Genomic DNA, 20,433 nt, shown 5'->3' with positions numbered 1-20,433 from the left:
TCCCTCTCACTTAAAAAATTTTGCCTTTGCTGATTAAATAGATGCACTTTTTGCATCGTAGTTGGAATCTATCCTCTTCTTATTAATTTCCAAAACTCAACAATACTTTAATCTAGCCTGGCTGCCAAACCTCTAACTTAGAAACTGGGTTTTAAAGTGGTCCAGCTATAAACTGCCCAAAAAGAGCACAGAAGTTCACCTTTCAAAAATAGTACTTTATATACAAAAACCACTATGGCAACACCATTACTTCATGAGACACACAGGCAGAATATGACTGCATTCAATTTGCATGCAGGTGGTGAACCTCTGAAGTGGTATTAAGGGATGAGCCAGGGTGGATTAATTTCCAGTCTTTGATATTCATTAACTCCAGCTTCAGAAAAAAAATACAAGGAGATGACACAATTACCCTCAGAGCTTCACCCGTGAGCAGCAGCTTTACAATCTGAAGTTCGTAATGCCATCCTGATTTATCAAAAAGGGGCATATACCTTTGGTAAGAGGTGAAAAAGTGTATGGGCTTAACTATGGCAGTGATGGTATTTGATTCTGGGACAGTCAACCCCGCTCTGGAAACACTTAGCAAAACAGTCATTATCATTTATTCTCTAAGCCACCTGTCAACAGTTAGCCCTCTATGGTTTTCAATAATTCTCTGCCAAGCAAAACATTTTTTTGGCCTACAGGTAACGATAGGCAAGGTACCATGCCTATTTTGTTTGAAGAAGATAACATTTAGTCTCATCATTCTATTTCTATTTGTAGATCAAAACCTTTGAAGAGAGATACTTAGGAAACACTTCAGTAAACAGGAAAATTTTCCCACTGGAAGAAGAAAAGAAGTCATCAATCCATCTCAAATTCCTTCTGGGACAAGGTGGAAGAAGCAAGCTACAGAAAGAGAGTATGAGGCCCCTATCCCTCTGCCCCTTTCCCTGTTCACGCTCTCGCTCTCAAAAAAAAAAAAAAAAAAAAAAAAATAGTAAGGAAGAGGAAGAGGAATGTGCTTGCAGTTATCTAAGAAGTAGCAATGATGCGTGTTTACCTCTGGAGCTTCAAAGATTTCCGGGTCATAGTGTAAGGCTGGAGGAAAGATGGCGACCAAGTCCCCCTTTCGCAGACAGTAGTCCTGCGGCTCTGAATGTATAGTCAAATCTTCTTGAACAAAACGGAAGATGCTTGAGAATGAGCATAGTCGTAAAACCTCGAGAATGGTGCTTTCTGGAGGACACAAGCAAGCAACAGCTTATTAAAACACAACTGCTCCTGAACAGTGCACTCAATTGCCATTAAGCTCATTACCAATAGCTTTGATTGAAAACAAAGCCCTTTCGTAATCAGATCTGTTGAGCACCAAGAGGTAGCCATGGTGGCCTTCCATGGCCAGAGTGAGGAAGAGGCAGGGGAGTTAGCTGTGACCTGGCCCTAATCACAGAAGGCAACAGTGGTGTACTTGGGCAGAGAGCCATTAACTAGGCTTTTTGTAGGAAGGAAAGGTTTGTAAGAGAGGAATGCTGTGTTATAGGTATATCCTTTGGACATTAAAACCATATCCCCGTTCAAGTATGGTGCTGGTGGGTTATTTCACCAACCTTTAGAACAGCTACCTCTTTAAAACCAGGCTGGGACAGTTAACAACCACTTAGGCAGTTCATAGTAAAGTAATTGTAGTAGTGCTTTCTCCGATGGCTTAACACTTAATATCTTCTATGCTAGCTGTAAATAAAATGTGGGTCAGCATTTGTTGGAAAAATTTCAAAGTAAAAAGACTTTTATAGGATTCAGAAGAAAACCGTATTTCCCTCAGCATCCAGGGAAAATAACAGTCACCATCCTAACCTGGAAGATTCCAGAAGCTGAATGTCCTTGCTTTCCCAGTGGCCTTCACCTTTTGCTCCTAGCACGACAGATTTTATGGCTAATTTCCGGCAATTTATCCTGGCAGTTTGAGGAGGAATTCCTTTGGGAATAATATGCATAATTTGCATAAATCATTCTGATAGCATGCATATCAGCATGTAGCTCCTGTCTAGGTCTGCATCTCTGCCTTCATAATCAAAACTGACTATGTTTTCACCAGCGTGAATGGGTCCTAGAATATAAAGCTTGATTCTTTCTAATCAGCAATGTGAAAAAGAGCTCCAAATTGAGCATTTGTCCCCTTTCACATGGTAACAAATGGTTGTGTTTATGGTTTGCAATTTAGAATCACACACACACACACGCACACACACACATCCCAATTTCTCAGTGTTCAACAAAGCTCTGAAACATAGAGTACTCAGTTATGAGATTATAGCAATGCACTGGTCAGTGAGGGCTTGCATCCACTAAAAAATAAAAATAAATGCTATTTCACTAAAACTTAAATCTACACACAGCTTGCACAAGGATATCAAGTAGCTTTGGGTGCCTTCTCCCAGGATGTTTTTCCCTAAGCATGCATTTGTCTGAAGAAATGAGGCTGCGGTCAGCTCTGTGTGGCCAGTGTGGTGATTCAATGTGACATACAGTGAGGCAGTGCATATTCTTTTGGACTGCCTTCGTTATTATAATCAGGCAGAGTCAAATCGGTTTGTTGGTGATGAGGCCAGAAAAGAACTTTGGTTTTGGAACATGGACTCTACCGCAGATAGCCACAAGGCACCTGACACGACGGATTTCAGCCGGCAGGACACCACTGACCAACATTTCTGTGCTGAAAAGCAAGGGTCGGCTTCCCATGTACTGCTGCTGGCTCCATTGGCTCAAGAGCAGAGTAGCATCATTTTGGCTTGTGGTGTGAAATGGTAGCTGACATATGTAGCAGTGAGGTTCACCCAACAAGTCCAGTAGGGGTGTGGGAAGAAGAAAGACAAAAGCAAAAATAATTGTGGGGCGGCTCTGTGACAGGGCAGGCATTTACCAGTCCAAACGACACGGTCACATCCGATTGGCCGATGTGCTCGAGGGAAGCATGGCAGCTTGCGCCCACTGCAGTATCACAAATGACAATTGGGCAAGCATATCTTATGCAGAAGTTAATCACAATAATGGAGCACAAAGTGTGGCTTAGCGGTCAGATCGTAAATGACAAATCTGTTTTACCTTCCAGTACCAGTTATGTGCGCAAGACGAGGTTGGCCATCGCTCTGAGCGATCATGCTGATAATCATTAGATGACAAAAGTAATGAGTTGCATTATTATCAACAATGGAGAGGAGAGCTTCCGTGGCTCTGTGTCACAACACACAGACACAAAAGCCAGCAGCTTTCCCACCAGCCCCCGTAAGAATGCAGGCAGAGCTATATGTTGAGAAGAATGACAACTGCACAATAAAAAAAATTGCAGCCTTGACTTGTAGTTGTCATAGTTGAGCAGACACCAGCCAGTGCCACTGACGGACCAGGGGCCCTGGGAGGACTTCCATGCTGCACCAGGAGGTACAGTAAATTATCCTGCACGGTAGAGCAACATCTGTTTCTGTGCTAGTGCCGAACAAACAAGGCAATTTAAAACATACCAAGGGATAACCAAGCAACAAATGAACATGACCCTCATTTTTTTCCTCCTTCTCACACACGAGGTGTTAAACTTCATTGTGCAAGCACTCCACGAAAGAGAGGCCAGGTTGGTATTTGATAAGGTGTTGTCAGAGAGATTTTGCAGATTTCCAAAATGGAAAGAAAAAGCTTATAGTATTGTTATTCTTAGAATCTTCCTTCCCCCCTTCTATCGTCATTTCTTTTATACCAAAGCTAGCACTCAGTTCTCAATTCGCTCTAGAATTAAAAAAAAAAAAACTTTCCATATATATAAATATTCAGTCTTTAAACCTAATTTGCTATACTTAGTTCACATGCCTTCAAGCATTTGTCTTCCAATTTCCACTGAATAAATGCGTACTAATGAGAAGTAGAGCAAGCTGCTGAGGCAAAGCTGGGTGACTTGGGTCTGGCCTGCCACCAGCTTGTGATCGGCGGGCAAATTGAGTTAAAATGAAAAGTCTTGTCAGCTGAAATTCAACATGGTAGCCAAACAGCAAGCTGTCAATCATCCAGCCAAAACAAGGGACTGTAGGTAATAAAAGGTCATTGTGATCATTAGTGCACTTGGCTTTCGTACGCAAGTTAATTTTTATTAAACATGATCTCTATCTGTAAATGTTTTATAAAACTTATTGTGCATAATGGATTGTTAATTTATACTAACATTTAGCAGGTAATAGGACCCTCTACTTCTGAAATGCATTGTGGAGAAATGGCTATCGAGAATGCAAATATTTTGGGGATAATTTACACCAGGCACCACAAGGTGCCAACGATTCGATTGTGATTAAGATAAGGCTGCCTGTGTTTTATTAAGAACTGAGCTTTACTGACCAGTTCACGCCACGAAATTGGATTACAGAATTCCCACCATGAACTTACAGTGCAGAGCCTGAACCACCTCCTTCACCTGGCTAGGAGAGATTTGTTTCTCTTTTCAGGAGCTAAAAATATTCTGATTAAGTATCCCTCCTAAGCAGAAGCTGGGGAATGTGTTGAGCTAAGATGCTTTACCACGTAACTGTGAAGGAAAATGGCAAACGAGAGGAACTGCTGGTAGGAAGAGGCATACACACTTTCTCTTTTGCCCTCAGATCTCAATCCTGGCTGTAATAATTGACAGATGATTCTCATTTGCAGATTTAAAGTGCTGAAGCAGCTCATGACAATCAATAATGCATGTAACGATGCAAACACAAATAAGCACATCCAAGTTTCTGCCTCACACTTAGGCCATGTCTGTATATGTGGAATGAATGTACTGTGACATGGCCAGGCTGTTAATTTGGGTCATCTTAATGATCGGTGCAGACTGTCACACAGTCTGATTAGCCATGGTGATCCGTGGATAGCAGTGATGGCTGGAGTGAAATGGACAGCCAGCCCCTGCCACAGTCCACTGGGGCTGAACACTTGGGCGGTCTTACAAAGGTGTATGAGAAGGGGGGACAGGAGGATCTGCAGGCAGTGTTCCGGAAGGTATGAAGAAATGGAGTGAGGCTCCAGGTGTGTGTGTGTGTGTGTGTGTGTGTGTGTGTGTGTGCCCATTTTACATAACTGCCTTCAAGACAGGTAAGAAGGTAAATTAGAAATTGCAATAATCAGATAACTTGAAGCAGATAGCTAATTTTGGGCTCAACAACTGTTTAATATATTTTAAATTTTTTTTAATGTTTATGTATTTTTGAGACAGAGAGGGACACAGCATGAGCAGGGAAGGGGCAGAGAGGGAGACACAGAATGTGAAGCAGGCTCCAGGCTCTGAGCTGTCAGCACAGAGCCCGACGCAGGGCTCGAACTCACAAACTGCGAGATCGTGACCTGAGCCGAAGTCGGTCGCCCAACCGACTGAGCCACCCAGGCGCCCCTGTTTAATATATTTTAAATCAAGTTAGCAGTACGTCTGAATTGGTACAAATGTCTACTTTCACTCTGCACGGAAGACACAACATTTGGTTTTCTGCTAAAATGTGGAAATGTAAATTCAACATTCATTTGTTCAATAAATGTTTATGAAGGTCCTACTCTGCTCAGGGCAGTGGACCACTGCTGCCAGGAAAAAAAAAAGGAAACACAGTTTTCTTGGCCTTCATGGTTTGGCCTTCATGGACACTGCAATCTGGGTAGTTCAAAGTTGGGAAGTGCATATAAACAGGAATGTGGGGCAAGATTCTAGAGAAGATTCTGCACAATTTCTGAGTAGACACCTCTAAAGATGGCATTCATAAAGTCCTGGAAAGATAAAGGCAAAAAAAAAAAATCAAATTCCTCTTCCACATATTAGCCCTTTAAAATATTTAAAGACAAATGAGGTACCTGGTGGCTCAGGTCATGATCTCACTGTTCCCGAGTTCTCAAATGAGCCCCACGTCAGGCTCTGTGCTGACAGCTCAGAGACTGGAGCCTGCTTCAGATTCTGTGTCTCCCTCTCTCTCTGACCCTCCTCTGCTTGTGCTCTCTCTCGCTCTCAAAAATAAACAAACACTAAAAAAAAAGACAACCATCATGTTCTTTTTATTTTTATATTTTTTTTTACATTTATTTCTGAGAGACAGAAAGAGACAGAGCACAAGCAGGGGAGGGGCAGAGAGAGGGAGACACAGAATCTGAAGCAGGCTCCAGCTCTGATCTGTCACCACAGAGCCTGATGCGGGGCTCGAACCCACAAGAACCGTGAGATCATGACCTGAGCCAAAGTCGGATGCTCAACCGACTGAGCCACCCAGGCGCCCCAATCATGTTTTTAAATTGTGTGTCAGGGATGACATGGCCTCAGTCTCTTGGCATCCTAGATGAATTCAATTAATCAATGTGTCTCTAAAAGTGTGGCAGAATTGGGTGTGGTGTTTCAATTAGAAACGTGGAAAGGAACTACTTTCTTCACCTTGCATACCAGACTTCTATTCATGTTTTGTTGGAAGCAGAGGAGCAACAGATTTTTGAAATCATATCACCACAGACTTGTCTTAAACTTTGTGATACCCCACAGGTTATCAGCTCTGGCTGCCCATCAGAACCACCTGAAATGGTATTAAAAAAATAAATGCTCCATTCCAGACCAATGGAATCAGAACCACTGCATTAACTAAACCTTTAAATGAGTGGTTTTGAACCTTGGTTGCACATTTAGAACCCCCATGGGGAGCTTTTAAAGCCATCAGCCTGCACTCCAGACCAATGAAATCAGAACCTCTGGGGGTGGGACCAGGTATGAGTAGTTTTTAAAGCTCCCCAGATGATTCCAATGAACAATCAAGTTTAAGAACCGCTGCTTTCAACTATTCTGCTAAGCCACACATTTCCGCATCCTGTTCTTATGCAGTTGATTTTTGACCTAAGTATAGTATTTTGCCTTCTCATTGTTTCCCTTTCAATTCCTGTTTCCAGTATTCATTATATTGTCTAACCCTCTTAGCTTTGTGCTGAACTGAAAATTTGATATACATCCAGATCAGTCTTTTCACTTTTTGACCAATGTTTCCTTATATTACCTATGAAAATCTCACTATCTGATTTCTGGTGTAACCCTTTGTGGAAGATACCTTTCCTTCCTTCTCCAGTTAGAAGTTTCTAAATGAAGAAGACTATCCCCACTGGAAGAGAGGATTTTATTAAACCTTACTATTACTGTCTAAATTGTTTATGATTTTTGGGGCGCCTCGGTGGCTCAGTCGGGTAAGCGTCCGACTTCAGCTCAGGTCATGATCTCATGGCTTGTGAGTTCAAGCCCTGATGTGTTGACAGCTTCAGATTCTTTGTCTCCCTCTCTCTCTGCCCCCCCCCGCTGGCACTCTGTCTCTGTCTCTCTCTCTCTCAAAATAAATAAAAATAAAAATTTAAATTATGTATTATTTTTAAAATACACAATTATCTTTAATACTGAATGAACGTTTTCAAAACAACACCCACAATTGTGACAAATAACCACTCTAAGATGTTAATGATAAGGAGAACTGTATGTGTGTGTGTGTGTGTGGGGGAGGTGTATGGGAACGCTATCATCTTTGTAATTTTTCTGTAAATGCAAATTTATTTTAAAATGAAATATCTATTTTTATTTAAAAAACACCCCCCAAATTCTGATGTGAACCTCTAGCCCCATTATTACCCTCAAACCCAACTGCATCTGAGAATTAGTGATACGTATCCTTGTAAAAGAGTGGTCAAGTTCTCTGGTAAAGTTGTAGAGCATTTTCCCCCAGAAGTGACGGTATTTATGGGTTAGCATTTAAGTCAGAGCTGGCATCGATTTCTGGCTCTGCCACATACCTAGCTGTAGGAGTTGAGCTGGTTAACTAATCTTTCTGAATCTTGTTACCTAATAATTGAATGAAGATAGTACTTTTAAATTAAAAAGCTAATATATGTAAAGCAGGTAGCACAGTGCCTACCACATAAGAAAATGATAGTTGTTAATACTGCCATTCATACTGTTCCATCTGGAAATTAAAAATATAGTTAACTCTATCATTATCTTGCTCACATTTTCTGATCTTGTACATGTGCTCATCATGGCTAGCTTTGCTGAATCAAGACACAAAGAATCCCTCTCCCCTCTCAGTTTGGACAATGAGAAAGGGCTTCGAGGGCTCTGCTATGAGACAAGTCTGAGGGAAAAAGGTTGGATGTGGCCAGAAAACCCTTTACCTCCGTGACCTTAGGCAGGTTATTTAGCACCTTGAACATTTTCTCCTCTGTAAAAATAATGACAACATAAGAGCTGCCCTAGTCCCCCAGTATTTTGGCGAAGATCACCTGAGAAAATGTAGGAGTCCATAAAATTGCCTTGAAATTATGAAGTCATTAATATATTTAACATGGACTATGTCTAATGATCATTATGTGTTACTAAAGTTTTTTTTTTCAACTGATCATTTCTTTGTTTCTGCTTCTTTCTCCTCACTAATTGGGTTTAGCAAGTTTTGATAGAATTTTGTTGGAGAATCACTCACTGCAGGCTCATAATTCTAGGGGTTTTATAATATTCGGTCTCCTTTTAAAAAACTGTTACACATTTTGCTGAGCTTTAGTTTTATAGCACCTCCTTTTATTCCAATAACCCTCACTTCAGCTGCAGGTGCAACTTTTCTCATTTTCAGAACATGTAATTGAACAAAATTAGGTGCCTGCAATACACCTGAGTTATTCACTTCAGGTCAGAACTTATAATCCACTTTGACTTAGGTTCTTCTTACCTAGAGTATGTTTGTTCTTTCATGTGTGATGCACAGAAAAAGCACTCCTGCGGGGTAAGGTAGATGTGAGTTAGATACCAGTTTGATTCACAAATAATTGAAAATGAAGAGAACAACATAAACATTGCAGGGATGGCATTGAGGTTAAATATCATTTTGGGGATAGCAATAGATAACATTTAGTGAACCCATACTTTTAAAGTTATTTATATACATTATTTAGGCAAATGTAGAAGAGGTAGTATTCAGCGAGATTATTTGCTCTCCGTTTGTCAAAATTCCAATTTTGAGAGCTTCTTTCCCCTCCTTGCATTACCTTTTTTCTTCACTCTGACTCATCTTTTCTCGTTTTTCTTTCTCTGTCTAAATCCTACCTCCACTCCAGGTTTCTCTTTCTGGGAAAACTGAAAAATTCTTACTTTTCTCTCAGAGTTTCTCAAACTTCCATTCTATCACCAGTTCTTCCTATTGAGATTCGGCCCAACTGGCTGTTATTTGAGCCTCATTGCATTTACTATCTTATTTTAAATTTATATTTAACTTTTGTTGTAGAGACCTTTACTAAACATCAATCGATATAAAATTTTGGTGAAGTCATGATAAGCAGAGTCCTTATAATAAGTTATATAAGTATACAAAAACATAAAGTTGTGTTTTTCTTTATCTAAAAAAAAAGGTGGAATGGTTTCAGAGAAAGATTCTCAAGAGCATTGGAAAAAAGCATGAATCCCTCACAACCTCTTACAACAGATGATTGCTTTGAATTAAACAGGCTTGGTACTTAAAAGCCAAATCTATGGTACATACTTTAACTTTTGCTGACATTAAGTGTATATTGATGTCAGAGGAAATTTGATACATGGAAGGCCTAGAGGATTGAGCCACAAATGTCAATAATATATGCACAATGATTCGCATTATGATAAACCCATGCCCCATTGGGCTCTGTCTTCTATAATCACTCTAAACAAGAGACATCATTTTTGTTCAGGAATAAAGCACTCATTTCTATGGCATTCTAACTTTCTTTTCAACCTTACTTTATAATCAATGTATGCTGACATGCAAAATCTCTGTTAAAAGAGATTTCTTCTTCCTGGTTAAAAAAAAAAAATTTCTCTTCCTGGTTAAAAAAATAGTAGCATTCATTTCATCCTTGTGATCTTTTTCCTTATAATAATAGAAATTCAAGATGTATTTATTTTTAAAGAAATATACTTAGAATATATAGAACTCTGTCCTTAAGCACATGAGAAAGGGGAGACACATATACTCCATATCAGGGGGTACACTGTAAATATTTAATTCTGTAAATCTTCCTTTTGTATGTACAGTTCATGCTCTACTTATATCGAGAAATATTCACAACTGATCTATGACCAGATGCAGAGGTTATCTGTTGTGTTACTAATCCATGTAAAAATTTGCTTCAATCTGCATCAAACTGTCTATCTCTTCTAGAAGATTAAATTCTCGCAATGAACAACACTGGCCTCTGCTGGTAACCGAGGTCACGATGAACAGAGATCCACCTTTTCTAGATTGCTGAAGGCTCTGCCTTTATCCAGGTAGATCTACACTCTCTTAGAATAACTGTTTTTCACCTGTTGATGATAAGTGAGCTGTAAATTAATGAGGGCTCCAAGGATGAAAATCTCTAGCACTAGCCATGGACCTAAATGGACCCAGACTGTAGATCTGGAACTTGCCATTTCTTCTGATGAAATAAATTTAAACATTTCTGCTTTAATGTCACAATTTTAAAATGACCTTTTCTTTCACGTCACTCCTCATCAGGGAAATACAAATCAAAACCACACTCAGATATCACCTCACGCCAGTCAGAGTGGCCAAAATGAACAAATCAGGAGACTATAGATGCTGGAGAGGATGTGGAGAAACGGGAACCCTCTTGCACTGTTGGTGGGAATGCAAACTGGTGTAGCCACTATGGAAAACAGTGTGGAGGTTCCTCAAAAAATTAAAAATAGATCTACCCTATGACCCAGCAATAGCACTGCTAGGAATTTACCCAAGGGATACAGAAGTGCTGATGCATAGGGGCACACATACCCCAATGTTTATAGCAGCACTTTTTCAACAGCAGCCAAATTATGGAAAGAGCCTAAATGTCCATCAACTGATGAATGGATAAAGAAATATGGTTTATATACACAATGGAATACTACGGGGTAATGAGAAAGAATGAACTATGGCCTTTTGTAGCAACGTGGATGGAACTGGAGAGTGTTATGCTAAGTGAAATAAGTCAGGCAGAGAAAGACAGATAACATATGTTTTCACTTTTATGTGGATCCTGAGAAACCAGAAAACCATGGGGGAGGGGAAGGAAAAAAAAAGTTAGAGAGGGAGAGAGCCAAACCATAAGAGAATCTTAAAAACTGAGAATAAACTGAAGGTTGATGGGGGGTGGAAGGGAGGGGAGGGTGGGTGATGGGCATGGAGGAGGGCACCTGTTGGGATGAGCACTGGGTGTTGTATGGAAACCAATTTGACAATAAATTTCATATTAAAAATAAATTAAAAATAAAAATGGGAAAATTATCTTTTCTTTCATAACAAGATGCCGAGAGTAAAAGAGAATTGATGACTTTCAACTAAATATTTAAGAGTAATAACTGTGTACAGAATATAAACACATATTCCTTTAAGTTTATTTGCTTCACTTCCCAGTATCCATCATCTGATTCAGAAAATGCAGCTGAAATTACTGGAATACATAGGAAAGCAACCTTGAGTTTCATAGATCTATAAATCTACCCAGAAAATACTGTGTAGCCATGTGAAGGTGACTACCCAGAATTTTTATGCACATTGTTTTTTGGATTTGTTCACCAATAATTCTGCAAAGACCAAAATAATATTTGTATTTTGGTAATGTTGGGATTACTTTCTTTCTCCAGGCAAATATAAAATACTTGGATAATGTAAGCTAAATTACTTGGATAATGTATGCTAAAGACCATAAGGTGATACATTTTTCCCAATTGATCGAACAAGCTAACCAAGTGCCAGTACAAGACAAGCTTCCAGCTACTGCTTCTGATGGGTCTGAGCCTAGTCAGTGGGAACAGCCTCTTAGAACACAAGGGCCATTCCTTTTAATATCGCCCAATAGTCAGCACAACTCAAGATCTGTGAGTTCTTTGCGCTCGGAAGTTCCCATCAAAGAACTGGAATATTTTATTATTATTTTTTAATGTATATTCATTTTTTGAGAGAAAGAGAGACCGAGTGCAAGCAGGGGAGGGGCAGAGAGAGGGGGAGACAGAATCGGAAGCCAGCTCCAGGCTCTGAGCTGTCAGCATAGAGCCTGACGCGGGGCTCGAACTCATGAACAGTTGGGATCATGACCGGAGCTGAAGTTGGTTGCTTAACAGACTGAGCCACCCCACCTTTTTAAAAATGTGAACCTGGAACATATTTAAAAGATAAAAAACTGAGGCCAACACAGGCTAAAATACTTGCTTACATTGTCAGGAGTGGAACAACGGATACATATAAAGACATACTCCTACCTGTGCCCAAAGGGACTTGGGTTATTGTACAGTAAAGGATACCACAGGATGAAATATCAATACAGAAGGGACAGAGAATAACTCATTGATATGGAATTTAACTTCGGGAGTTAAAGTTTATTCACATAAACATATGATGTGTCTTATCAAAACTGGTCAAGGAAAATGCAATCCATTGTCATCGAAAGCTCATGTCACTGGTGTACATGTCTACGTAGAAATAGAAAACCGGGGCGCCTGGGTGGCGCAGTCGGTTAAGCATCCGACTTCAGCCAGGTCACGATCTCGCGGTCCGTGAGTTCGAGCCCCCGCGTCAGGCTCTGGGCTGATGGCCCAGAGCCTGGAGCCTGTTTCCGATTCTGTGTCTCCCTCTCTCTCTGCCCCTCCCCTGTTCATGCTCTGTGTCTCTCTCTGCCCCCCCAAAAAATAAATAAATGTTGAAAAAAAATTAAAAAAAAAAAAGAAATAGAAAACCAACTTAGTCACTCCTGACCTCCAATATATTTGAAATAGTGGCTATGCATATCTCATGAGTCAGTGATTATTTTATAAAATACTGACATTTCACATGGAGTAATTAGTAGTTGCTGCTGTCTTTTCCTCCTGTCTCCCTTTCTTTTTCTTCCCTCCTTCCTTTTTCTCTCCCCCAAGTATGTTTAAGTCAAGAAGTTCCAGTGGAAATCACTTTTACTACGTTCTTGAGAATCACACACTTCAAGCTGTGTAAAACATCCTAACCTCTGCCTTCAAATATAGATACCATTTTAGGGAAGAATAAATACATTTGGTACACAAGTTGCCTTCTGAAATACTTTCTTTTTCAATCCCCAAATACCTTTCTTGTCAAGATAGTGCAGCAGTGTTTAGAAAGCGTTAGCACACCAACAGATGCTCAGAATCAAATGACTTAATAGGCATAAACTTTTTTTTTCAAATAATTGCAAAGCTTTGGTTTAGCCTTTTGCATACCTTGCATAGTTAATTACCTAGGCCTTAATGTTTACATGTAATGAGAGTATCTACAGCTATAAACTACATAATTTATAATTGATGTAAATGGGTGTTATTATGTCAATTAGGCAGCTGTGTCCTCCACCTCTTGGTAAACAGCTTTGAGTGATAAACTGAGTTTGCAGAGAGGTACCTTCTTTTCTTCATAACAGATAAAAATAAATTACCTAGGTAGACCAGGCTGTCCAATTGTTCTCTGGTGAGGTGGATGGGAAATCCAGACCCTTTCTTTTGACCTGTTGACTGCAGCAAATGGTCAATTTCGTCACGCAGCACTGCCATAGCTTCTGGGTGCTGTAGGAGGTAATACATCGCCCAGAACATAGTTGGAATAGTGTTTGTCACAGAGGCCCAGAGAAAGCCTAAATGATGTGCTGGGAGAAAATAAGTGAAAAGGAAGATTAATAGCGTTTATTACACTGATTAGATTTGCAGTGTGCTAATTAAAAGATGTTAGGACACAGACCCAGCCAAGGATCAGTGCATGCTAATGAGGACCAATAGCCTTCTGAAGTCTAATTTTCTGCTTAATGAGAATAGTTTAAAATGTAATGTGCGTGTGGGGGGTGGGGAGGTGGGGGATGAGATAAGAGGAGTAAATGCAGCTTAGTTATACTCTTTCTCATTATCACCATTAAGTATCTTGTTTTACCACCTCAGCAAAAAAAAAAAAAAAAAAATCAATTATCACAGAGGGTTGTTTCAGAGTAAAACATTTTATCATTAGCCAATTAGAAAGAGCATAAAAATTTTCAAGGTCACCATTTTGTCTTTTTATTTCAAAGGTCTATTGTAAATTATTTTATTTTAGACAAGTAATCATCCAGAAGTTTCTTACCTCCTATTTCACGGTCCTCGAGCGTATAGTATTTCTCCAGGATATCTTGCCTCATTTGAACAACTTCTGACCATCCTTGTATCTTAGCTAAGTGTTCTGATGTCAAGTTTTTTATAAGTTTATTTCTAATAGACTTGACATTTCCTAGAAGCTCTATGGGTACGTCTGACACTAAATACGGGAATTTGTCATCAAATTTTAAATAATCATCTCTTAGCTCAGTAGTAAATTTCTTCGTACTACCAGCAAGACTTTTTCCATATATGGTTGTAAATGTGATCTCAAACATCACTGAGTTGCAGAATGCCAACAGCGGTGTCATGACCCAATCTGTGGCTTTTAGTAGGTGGAGTTCAAGCACTTGTCTTAAATTCTGCATCATGTTTTCTGTGAGTATGTCCAAAGATTTCCCTTGTAAAAGTTGATAGCAGATGTGAAGATCATCGTTCAGGTCATCATTGGTTTCCATCTTTTTGATGGAAAATGCTTTCCTTAAGAGTTTATTACTAAATATTCGAAAGCTTAATTTGCGGTTTTTCATCACTGACTGGTACTGAAAAGGGTCCAGGATAAATGTTATATACTTTCCTAAAAGAAATAAATGAGAATATGAGCTCTTTTGGTAGCAAAACACACAATATACCTGAAATTTGAAAATATTTTAATCAAAATTAGAAAGACCTTAACAACATCTAGAAAGGTGCAAAGTTTAATAAAAATCCATTTTGTTCAGATTCCATACCTGTTTCCTTTAAAAATGGGAGATAGTAGGAAAGGCTTTAAGTTAAATATTCTTAAATTCTGAATGACTTTTAAAAAGATACTGTCTTATTTTAATTAAGTACCCAAGTATTTAAACTACCCTTGAAATATCCTCAGAATCTCTTGACTTAAACATTTCTCATACAATAATACAAACAGAAAACAAACATCAAACAAATTATTATTTACACTTCATAAAGAGCTATTTCATACTTGGTATCATCTTAGCTTTGGTTGGATACAATACCTTTAACTCAGATAAATGAGTATGTGGTATGAGGCCAGTACTCACAAGTTAATGTTCGGTGCAACACTAATACCAAATCAAAATGTCAGCATTTTCATTTTTATACATGAGAAAATAGTGGTTCATGGAGATTTAGTAACATGTCCAAGGTTACCTACTGATTTGTGACTAAAACAGAATTCCAAACTAGAACCTGTCCATTCATGCATTCATCCCTACCTTCAACATTTATTGAGATCCAGATATTTATTTGGATCTCTTCCTCTTAAGATAAAAAGATGCAAAGAAATCATTGTATCATTGTGGATGGTGTTGTAGCAGATATGTGAACACAATGTAGGGGAAAGAGAAAGGGAAATCTGCTTCAGTCTGCCTGGAGTTATCTATCATCAAGATAGTTCCTTGAGGTGCTGACATTTCAGTGTTGTCCACACTTACCCAATTAAAAGACTTAGGGTGCTTGTTAACAATACAGATTCCTGCCTGATTCTGATTCGTAAGGTTTAGATGTGGGACCTACAAGTCTCTATTTTTGACAGGGGCCTGAAGTGATTTAAGACAGCACACTGAGGAACATTGCCATTCTATGGTTGGTCTCTCAAAACTGGCAGGAAACTTGGAGAGTTCCCAGCTCTTGGGAACTCTTGGAGTTGGGAGAGTTCCCAGTTCCCAGGTGATCATTGATAGTTCAACTATCAACTCTAAATTAATCAGTTGAAAAAGCTAAAGAAAGTCAAGAGAGGTTAAGGGCCAAGATCCCACTGCCATTTTTAGTGGCAGAGCCTGGACAAGAAGTCACTCTCCATTCATTGTTCCGTTCCTTACGCAGTGCTGACTTCCTCTCACTAGAGTGCTGTTTTAAGATTCCTAATTCGAAGTATTATGCAAATAGTATTTAAAATGGGCATTTAATGTCCTTTTTTTCCAAGAACAGACATGAAGTTTAGATAACCCTACAAATTTTAATATCTATTAATTATATTGTCTTCTAGAAAACAGTTCATAGACATTAACATTTGTAAGATCATACACACTTTCCTTTTCACTTTATCATTCCTCTTTGTGTGAGTGTGTAGCTTTCTTAGACCAACAATGCCTCACTTGTTATTTATTGGTAATTCAAGCAGCATCACAGATATTAAATTCAATGTGGTACATGATTAGGACAAAGTTTTGAATAATTTGCAACCTAATTCTTGAAACAGGATAATCTGTTTTTGTCTTACAATTTTAAAACATAATTTTTAAGTATACATTAATGTACATGTGTTATGATGTTTTTCTAAAAATATATCATACGTCTTGAATTTTATATATTGTATTTCTCCTTCACTTATTTAATAAGGTGGGTCGATATAGGAATGAGGGTAAAGCTAGAAGTGTCTATTCATTCTGGTCAGATCCCAAAGCTGCGTCTATAAAGTAAACTGGATTTTTTCCCCCTAGGGAGAGCAAAAAGGACTCAACTGGATTTGAGCATATTTTATGACACCTGCTTTACCATAGCATCTTAATTAAATAAAATTGCCAGCATCTGCCTCACAAATAATTGAAAAAAAGAGTGAATTCTCTTATTTGCAAAAGATATAATTTTAGGCGAAGCTATGTATTTTCACAGGTGGTGATTCATACTTTCCTCCTTTCACTAAATGAGAAGATTTTGTTAAATATCTTTAGGGTTATTTTAAATTAGCCACTAAATTCAGAGAATGTATAAAAGATTCAGTTTGTAAAACACACAATTTTTAGAGAATAGTTTGAATTTTTCTTACTAATTTTCTACATTCATTAAAATCTAAGTGGAAAGACAAAACTATATTCAGCCATGACAGCATGAGCTACTGGCCATTGGCCTACTGAAGTAGATAGAGCCTGTGTGCATGCAAGAGTTTTTGTCTTCAATTCTTCACAAATACACATATAGCCCCTCTCTCCTTGCTGGTTAGGATATGGGAAGAAAACAATGAGATTAATTTCAAATAAAAGGAATAAAAGCTAATTAGCAACCAATTATTGATAAATTGTTTTTAAAATAAGCAATTATTGCATATAGGTTCTTTATAAAAATCCTTCCTGATTAGTTAAAATCAATTTATTTGTAAATGAAATTCTCACTCCTGTCAAGCCTCTTTATACTCCAGGATCTGTATTTTCTCTTTCTCATTCTTATTTTAATTTTCTTCAACATCAAGGCATTGTGTTTTCCCAACTCTCTTTCTGAGTAAGACGTTGATTGCTTTAAAAGTAGACGTTTTGATTTTCTGGATTTTACTTTTCAAGTGGGTTTGGAAGTACTAATAACCCTGGAGATGTTAGTTGGCTTTCCAACTTTTAATCTTCAGTATAAACAATTTAAGCTAAGTTTTCCAAAATTAATATTAATTTAAACCATCTGTCCACCATCTGCTAATGTGAGATGCAAAACCAGAGTTTCTTTGTAATCTTTAATCAGACAGTTAGGAAAACACATATACATTCATAAAATGAATTTAAATTTTTTAACAAAGGAAAGCTGAAAAGTTATTCTGAAGGCCATGTATTCTTGGAGCAAAATTAACTTTTGCTCCAGTGTGATTTTATGTAAATGAATATCAAGTGTTGATAGGCAAGTTGCCTAGTTTACAAAGATCACAAGGTAGAAACAATATCCATTGCCATGTTTCCAAAAGAGAAAAGAATGCTGTCAGCAGTTGATATGAAATATTGATTTAAAGAATTTCAGAGTTTGCATTTGTCTAAAATAGAAATGTCAAAATGGGGCTCACTTCTGCTACATATATATATATATATATATATATATACACATATATAATGTAATATTATATGAACTATTTAATATATATCATATATAATTATCTTTTAGAGCAATAAATTTGAAATGGGCTGAAAATTTTTAATGTCTTCTTTAACAACAATTTCATTCTTGTCCCTTTTCAGAGCTGAGTCTAAAGATATTAATTCTAGCATTCCTGTATAACCTGTGCATGATCCTTTACTAACTCGGCAGCCTTTTCACTTCTTTCGAAATCACTTCTTTTAGGAAGGTGAAGCTACATAACGCAAAGTACATCAGTAAATATAAGAAAAATTAAATTATTCACCCAGTTGTCTTGTACACAAAACGTCTGACATCTGGATCGTTATAAACTGAATTTTGATGTTTTCATTTCAGGTATTTGGTGCTATCCAGAGACACATCCATGGGAATTCAGGACAACTATTTGAGCCTTTAGATATAGAAATGCCTAGTCAACAAATATGAGATAAATTTGGATTTTAAAGAGATTTTCCTTAATTATGAGCTTTTAATCTCCATGCTTAGTTTTTCAATAGAATTTTTTAAAACATCAAGCTGAAAATATTAGTTTGAAAGTGAAATATGAATGAACTTTTTAGTTTCTGAGGATGATCACATTTTCTACTCTCCCTCTTATTAGGGAGATTTCACTAGCTGCTGACAATGATGTACAGTGGTGCTTCGCTGGGGTGACATCTAGGGAAAACTGTTCCTCTGCACCACCACACAAAACCAATTAGAGAACTATTTTCTGCGACAGGGCACGAATTTACGTGGTTTCTCATGAAAAGATGTACCTTTTAATTTCTTTATTAAGATGACATCCGTGTCCCTTGAGACTTTTGGGGATGACAATCATTTGTTCATCATGCAAGAGCATACAGTAACTGAAATCACATTACGGGACAAGGGTGGAAGGCCCCATTCCTCATTTCACATTTTCCAAAGGAGCTATTTTGCCAACTGATCATTAGAAGCAAATACGTTAACAGGGTATCTTGACAGGAATTAATACAAACTCTGGTAAGGAGCCAAAGGGGAGTAGTGGTACACATTCAACTGTGGTTGTGTACTGTTGAGTTCAAGAGCATAACCATGGTCAAATTATTTAGACATCAGAAATTCAACAAGCTTCTTAGCGTGTAAGATGAAGATATCAAGTGTCAGTGGAAATTGATTCTTTTTTGAACAGTGAATAACATTATCCAACTCTACCACAAGTTTCTGTTTAATCATCTTAATCATCTCAGGCTATTTTGTGTAATGTATTAAAAGGGAAAACTGAGAAGATCAATAATTTGTGTCTACTCATTAGGACATAAAGTTTAAGTTTTTAAGTAAGAGTGATTTTTTTTTTAAGTGAAGAATATAGTTTTGTTATTATGAAGCCAAAAGATCACTTAGAATAGAAGCACCAGGTATGGCCTTTATTTGTATTATAGTAAGTGTTTCATCAGCTCTAAGGTATTGGGAATATCCTCATCAAATATTTATTGTGAATCAATCAGTGCTGAGCTCTGGTCTAAATGCTGGCAATAGAGGAGATAAAGAATAATGAAGGTAAATAGACAAATGAATTAACAATAAATTCACAATTTATTAAATGCCATGACAGAGTGATACTGAGCGTAATGGGAGCCTGGAGAAGAGGCGTTAAACATAACAGGGGAGAAGAGATGGTCAATGATGCTTTGGGGAGGAAGTGTAATGTGACTATGACCTGAAAAGATGAACCCGTGTCAGTCATCTTTTCAGGATGACTCACAAACAGAAGAACGGCACTCAGGCAGAAAAAACAGCAAGACAAAACACGGGCACAAAAGGGCATCATGTGTGAGGAGAAATTTCAAACAATTTGGCATATTAATAGTGCATTAAGCACAAGACAAGCGGTAGCAAGAGCCGAGGCCAGAGAGGTGGGGGAGCCCAGTCTTGGGGAGCCTTGTGAGGATTCCATTAGATAGTGCAGTTGCTCCAGATGCATGATGTTTTTTTCCATTTCAATTTTCCTGAAATCGGAGTGTAGGGAGAGACCTGCCACTAGGTTGTGATGAAATGGATACTGCCTGTTCATGCAAGAAGGCAAGCCGTGCCGATAATTTCATCCAGTTGGGTCGTCGTTTTTCTCCCAATTACATTAAAATGGCAGCACTGAAATGAAGTTGCTCTATGTACAAAAGGTTGCTTCTGATACTCAACAGAGTAATTGCAGTAAGAAGAAATTACCTAAATTCTTTAGGAACAGAACATAAAATTCCAAGACTGGTTAGAGGAAGGTAAAAGGGTTGAGCAAAGAAAGGTGTTTAAGTAAAGATGACCCAGTTTAAGGAATACTCAGGGTCAGTGAAAGAACCAGAGGTGCAGTGTCACCAGAGTGAAAGAAGAGGGCGCTCTGAGAAGGAATGAGAGATCTGTACGGTCAAACAAAGTAGAGAGGTCTAGTCAGGTGAGGGCCCATTAATGTCCTCAGCAAGGCAGATGGCTTGTTCCAAGTAGGAGGTATCTGGGAGATA

At 38.3% G+C, this 20,433-nt stretch overlaps 1 protein-coding gene across 1 annotated transcript in view; it reads right to left on the bottom strand.

Moving 5' to 3' along the window:
- LOC115506300 (cytochrome P450 7B1) overlaps positions 1-20,433 on the bottom strand; it is a 170,602-nt gene that overhangs the window by 7,502 nt on the left and 142,667 nt on the right. The window contains exons 3-5 of the mRNA XM_032591918.1: positions 14,115-14,702; positions 13,444-13,650; positions 1,049-1,224 (exon numbers count right to left, since the gene is read on the bottom strand). Coding sequence (XP_032447809.1) covers positions 1,049-1,224; positions 13,444-13,650; positions 14,115-14,655 — 924 coding nt within the window. The 5' untranslated portion in view covers positions 14,656-14,702. The remainder of the gene's footprint in view (positions 1-1,048; positions 1,225-13,443; positions 13,651-14,114; positions 14,703-20,433) is intronic.

This window comes from Lynx canadensis, chromosome F2, assembly GCF_007474595.2.
Source record: "Lynx canadensis isolate LIC74 chromosome F2, mLynCan4.pri.v2, whole genome shotgun sequence".
Classification (NCBI taxonomy): Eukaryota; Metazoa; Chordata; class Mammalia; order Carnivora; family Felidae; genus Lynx; species Lynx canadensis.
This window is presented reverse-complemented; position numbering and strand designations above follow the sequence as displayed.